The sequence below is a fragment of the Mesitornis unicolor genome, unplaced genomic scaffold (genome assembly GCF_000695765.1).
Source record: "Mesitornis unicolor isolate BGI_N332 unplaced genomic scaffold, ASM69576v1 scaffold27204, whole genome shotgun sequence".
NCBI classification, from domain to species: domain Eukaryota; kingdom Metazoa; phylum Chordata; class Aves; order Mesitornithiformes; family Mesitornithidae; genus Mesitornis; species Mesitornis unicolor.
Window position 1 is genome coordinate 9297 of NW_010182511.1, and position 6043 is coordinate 15339.

Genomic DNA, 6043 nt, shown 5'->3' on the forward strand with positions numbered 1-6043 from the left:
GTGTCAGCTATCTGAGCAACAATTAAACAAGTAACACTTCAGCTTTGTAAAGAAAAGTAGGGGCATCTTTCAAATTCCCCACTCCAACAGCAAGAGATTCCTCACTATAAAGAAACAGCTTACCACCCAAAGTTCATGCACAGTTCCTTGACATTGTAACAAAATGCTGTGACAACTAACTGTACCTGATAACTATTTAAGGTCACATTTTTGCTTTGTTGTGGTATTTATACTAATTAGAAGCATATAAAAAGGAACAGAACTGAAGCTGGAAAACTTAATGTCTTAAACCAAAAAGTAGAAACTACTGGAAAAGTAACAAAACCATCTAACTTTAGTATGTTTCCAGGTCAAAAAATTTTGTCAAGTTCAATACCAATCTCAGTTTCTTTATAAACTGTGTTAATGCAACCACAAGTTGCCAGCCATAGTATTCATTTGTACAAAGGTTTTTTAAAACTGGAAACATTTGTCTAGGAAGTCAGGCTGAATCAGGCTTTGAGTTAGATTCAAAGGCTAAGAGAAAGATGCCATTATTTGAGGATTTTATCAGCTTCATTTAAAAGGTTTTGTTATCTTCTGATTGGACTCAGATATCCTTGTGTTTTCCTCACACAAAGGGAACATGGCCACAGCCTTCCCCATGCCAATTATTATCCCCCCATTGTTATCTAACTGCAACCTGGTATTAAGCAGATTCAGCCTCCCTGTGTTCATAAAACATCTACCATCTACATAACCTCTTTGTACACAGAATAGTTAAAGCCACTGAAAAGTGAGTTACAAGGCAAAAGAAAATATATTATACACCAACTGCTTTTATTTAACTTCAGAAACCGTTCACAAGGTGGTAGAAAAAACTTACAACCACTTCAATTTAGTCTTCCATTGTTCCCAGTCAGCTCTAAACCCATTATGTGCAAAGCCCATTTACCATGCATCTAGATGATAGATACAGGCTATGAAATTCTTTATTCTACTTGTAGCAGCTTATGTAGGTGCAGCCAAATACCAAGCCTCAGGACAACTTGTACACAAACTTTACAATGTAGAATTTGAATTTAAAATAGGAAACTTAAAATCTACACAAAACTGGTAAAAATCAAGCACAGATACGAGGACAAACTTAAAACCCATGTGAAAAGGAGTCTTGTCTTCCTTTCAAGTGCTTTATTCTGCTACACAGTCAAAATGAAGATGTAAGCTTGTGGTTAGTTTAAATTACACTCTGTAGATACTATAGACCAATTTAGAAGTTACACATACAGCAATAGATGTCCATTGGTTCATCTGGATTACTTATACAATCCAGCTGGATTGTTGAAAACAAGTCAGGCAAAATTTGAAAGAAAATCCTTGTGCAACTTGTTAGACAAATGTTTACTGATGGGCACACTGTACCCCAGGTCCATGATGGCTGCTTTCTTCATCAGAACTATCATTATAAGCTTCACGTCTCTGGCCACCACCTGAACCACGAGTGGTATCAAATTCCTGAAGATCTACCTCTTCTGCATCACCGATCACATTGGGAAATTCTGGTCTAGCTGGCAGGAGATCTTCAAGTTCCTGTCCCCAGAAAAAGAAGTGTATTCAGTACTGCATCTACAACTGCTAAATAAAGTTACCAGTTTCCCCACAACTTCAAGCCTCCTTCTCAGGAGTAGGTCTGGTTTAGAATTCTAAGCTATATAAACCCTGAAGTGCATACTCATTTATGCAAATGCTTTGGACACTTTCAAACTGACACTACTTAAAACCGACGGCTCCCCATATCATCAACCAAAAGTGGAATTAGTAGATACAGTTGCACTCTGAAAACTTATCACGTGGCAGCAGAAAGGTTATTTTTTCTGTCCTTGTCTCCGCAGCTCTTAAATACAGGTTCCATAAATTCTTACTCAAATGGGTATTTTCAAGTTAAGTGTTGCCTACAAACAATGTTAAAAGAACAATTATACTTGCATCTAAATTTAAGCACTGAAAGCAAGCAGGTGAGGTAAAAAACACATGCACTTTGCATACACTGTGAAGAAAGACCACCACATTTATTTTGAAAAAATACTTACTGAAAGCTTTTCTGGGCTAATCCAGTTATTTTCAGGAAACTGAACATCAAATTTAATGTAAAGATCCCCTTTCTCAAAAGGATTGCGATACTGTGGCATTCCTTCACCTCTGACTACGCGAACACAACCTGGAATTCAAAGGGAAGTAAGCTGGAGAGCGCTACTTCGGAACAAACCTTTATACAGTTATCTTCATTTCTCTAGCCTAGGTTCAGTTAACAGGACAAGAATGGGATTAAGTGTTAAAGAATCACAAAAGCATAGTCAAAGAAGTCCTTATCAGGTCAAGCTTACCTGGTTCAATTACTTTTCCAGGAGGATATTTAACCACAATTTGACGTCCATCAAGGTGCTTAAATGTGAACTGAAATCCACACAGTGCTTCAACAAGTCCAATCTTGTGCGTCATATGCAAGTCATTCCCATCCCGCTGGAAAACCTAACAATCAATAACAGGGGGTGTCTTTTCCAGTACTATAATCATATCTCCAGCAGGCTCATTATTTAGATTTAATTTTTATTTATTCTTAAAATTCAGCCTTTGTACAAAGTTAACTTGATTCCATTAATTCCAATAGCTTAACATGTTTGGAAAGTCTGTGCCCAATGAAAGTGTTATCTAAGGTAAGACAAACCACGCTATACACCAAGAGGTAAGGTTCAAATTAAACAAGGCCTGCATAGGCCTGCCTAGCAGCAGTTCTCTCTTACCCCCATGATCTTCCACACAAGCAACCTAGAAACAAAACTTACGACAGTTTGACACTACTTCCCCTGCACCAGATTACAGAATACCTATCTTTGTTTCTCAGCATTTAAATAGTCATCATGCATATCTGCTTCAGCTAACTTTATTTACAGCAGGGCTTTGATTAATTAGTCCACAGCTGTCATAAGTGATCTTTAAACTATATCATTCAGGATTCTTAAAGTAAATGTAAGCTTCATCTACTTGCAGAACCATGACTTCGACTTCAAAGGAAATTTTAAGAACACTACAAACTCCACTAAAAGTCAGTCTAGTTTTACTCACGGGGCACAATGTACAGTATTTTTCAGAATTGTTAATGCTGTAAAACTAGATGTAGTTCATTAGAAGACTAAGACCATCTGAGATTTGATGCTGGCATGCACATCTCACCTTTCTGTATGATTACAAACTGTTTGTCCCTTATCAGTCAAAACCAACCACAATAGCGTGTTTCAACCAGTATGATAGAATAAAAAAGAGGAATGTGCAAAGAGCTACGCAAAACTGATCGATAGATTAGCAGTCCCTGACACACGTTTGAAAAGCTTACAAAGTACCTCATTTTCAGATAACCACCATTATAACCTTAGTATGTGACCAGAATTTAAATTTGTACCCAATGCTATTCCTGTCACAAACGGATTTCCCCCCCCACCACCATTCCATTCAACATTTTTACCAGAGTATAACACAAACAATTTCTTATTTCATCATAGTAATACCTGGCCTTTCTAAACAAACGAACACAAAAATTAAGAAGCAGTCACCTCAACTCTGCCCTAAGGGAGTTCTAACACAGAAAAAGACAAATTGCAATACTTAATTCAGAAGTGCAATATATATACTCCAGAATACAGCAAGCATAACCTTAACAAACTACAATAAAATAATCCTGGTATTTTGTTTTGTTAAGTGAATCAGTAACATCACCATTTTGTGTTACATTTCCAGAACCACAGTAGCAGAGACAGAAAGCACCATCTGGGGATTTTAATAGGAGTTCCCTGCCATGTAACAAGACATTGAAAAAAAAAAAAAAGCAACAGCATTCCTATTAGCATCAGGAAGCACGAGAATCTGCATGTCCTTTGACTACATATTTGCAAAGTTTTTCCTGGCTCACAATGAAAGCCGTGTTACTTGACATAAATCCATTAAGAGCTATTCACCATCTCTCCCAGAGCAGCAACTACATGAATTACTTTAAAATTAATAGCCATCTATATCACTTAAATATTAAAGACTACCATAAAAGGCATTCAAAATAAAAACTTAAAAGCATTACCTCATTCTCCTTTTCTTGGAGTAAGAGGACAATATCACCTGGCTCCACACCTGGAGCCTGATCTGCTTCTCCACTGAAGGTAATTCTTTGCCCATGTTTCATGCCTTTGTCTACATGGACTTCAAGTATTTTCACCTCTTTGATCACCTTCTTCCCTTCACATTTTTTACAGCGGTCTTTTTCATTAATTACTTCACCTAAAGACAGACAAATTTTGAGTTCAGATATTCGAACATAATTGCATCCGATTCTGAAGAAAAGCCATTGTAAAGTAGGTTGAAGAATACATGCAAGACAACTAGTGATTTAGATGTTGCTTTATTTATTCCTTACAAGAGGAAAGCCAGGCTCGATTTACCATAGCTGAGAGAGGGGCATTAAAAAAAAAAAAAAGAGGAATACAAAGATACACAACCTTCCACACTGTTCTGTCAAGGACTTTGAAAAGTGAGAGTGCTTTAGAAAAAGGTAAAACAAGACTGGCCATAGCTTCTAGTATTCCTTAAGTCTTAATTTGACTCCAGTAGCCTTACCACTCAACTTACTACTAAAAAAAAAACCCCAAAACCTACTATTCCATTCCTTGTTATGCAAGAGGATGAGAGCTATAAGAGAAAGGATGAAGCTAAATCCAAACTGAAGAATCTCCCCTCCCTTAAAAGTCAGAATACAAATTTCAAACTATTCCAATGAATTTAGGAAGCTTAGTTTCACTTCTTCTGTTAACAACAGTGAAAAAAGGATTACTGGGTTCTGCTCATTGAGAGTCACATTTTGCTGTGTACTATCACAACAAAGCACCACGTAAACGCAGACAGTAGAACTGGAGAGTCTTGCATACAAAGTGGGGGGGAAATAGCTGGTCAAATCATAGTTTAATGTTAGAGCAACATACAGGTTTTCCCATAGAAAGGCTGTAATGTTTTCTGACACATAAGGGATTTAACTTTTCTACTCTGAAACAGAATAGTTTTTCCCATTGTCCATCACCTCTAGCAAAGCAATTACTTTTTTCAGCAAACTGAAGGATGACTATTCAAAACAGCTTAAACTGTCTGTTTTAGCCCATGTTTATTTTTCAAGTAAGCTATCGTCACTGTACAGAGTAACCAAAATATTAGGCCACATGCACTGTACAATTTCAGCACATATTTCCAGTACTGTTTTAAGTGGCACAAACAGACGCACTTAGGTTAAGGCATTAAACTTGACAGCTTAAACCATCTTTCTGTGAAACAAAGCTTAACATCATGATGCAGTTGAAACTACTAAATAAGCAGGTTAGGTACGTAACCTGTGAAAACAGGATGTTCAAAGACAACATCATTTATGAAATGTTTTGACTAGTAATAAAATACAACTCTAAATTTTGAGTACTGTGAAAAGTAAAATCACCCACAAGGTTTTGTTACTATGCAAACAATCTAAAAAGGAACCACATGAAGTGCAGCAAACACAAGCATTTCAGTAAATACTTCTTAAACTGAAGAAGTTACAATCCAACTTCAGATTTACATTTTTAACTTAAACCTGTCCTCGGATATTAGGTGACTGCAAAAAGACAAGAGCTAAAACAACAAAATCTTGGTTTTTACTTTAACACAAGAGTAATAGCAGCAACTAATATTCACAACTAAATGTTTTTTTAAAACAACCAATCCCTACCGATCATTTCCAGGCTGCCTTTAAGTAACTTAAAGATTGTAAATCTTGCTGCTGTTCCAAGTAAAATGAGCTCTCCATGTTGAGATCAGATTGAGACCCAACTGACCAGATGGGAACAAAACTGTCCTGAATAAGTTTCTCCCGAGATTTAACCAGGAGGTTGAATCCAACTAAATGCATTTAACAGAATAGCTCGGCCTACCTTCTCCATTGCAGTCAGGGCATACAGACTGCATCTGCTGCACCATTCCCGGAGCCCGCCGTCTCATACAG

The 6043-nt window shown here is 37.0% G+C and overlaps 1 protein-coding gene across 1 annotated transcript in view; it reads right to left on the bottom strand.

Moving 5' to 3' along the window:
- Window positions 1-798: 798 nt before the first annotated feature.
- Window positions 799-6043, bottom strand: part of DNAJA2 (DnaJ (Hsp40) homolog, subfamily A, member 2) — a gene marked incomplete at its 5' end in the record, with an annotated part of 8513 nt that continues 3268 nt past the window's right edge. Inside the window, 5 exons of the mRNA XM_010183810.1 lie at window positions 799-1569; window positions 2070-2197; window positions 2364-2508; window positions 4106-4302; window positions 5973-6028. Coding sequence (XP_010182112.1) covers window positions 1381-1569; window positions 2070-2197; window positions 2364-2508; window positions 4106-4302; window positions 5973-6028 — 715 coding nt within the window. The remainder of the gene's footprint in view (window positions 1570-2069; window positions 2198-2363; window positions 2509-4105; window positions 4303-5972; window positions 6029-6043) is intronic.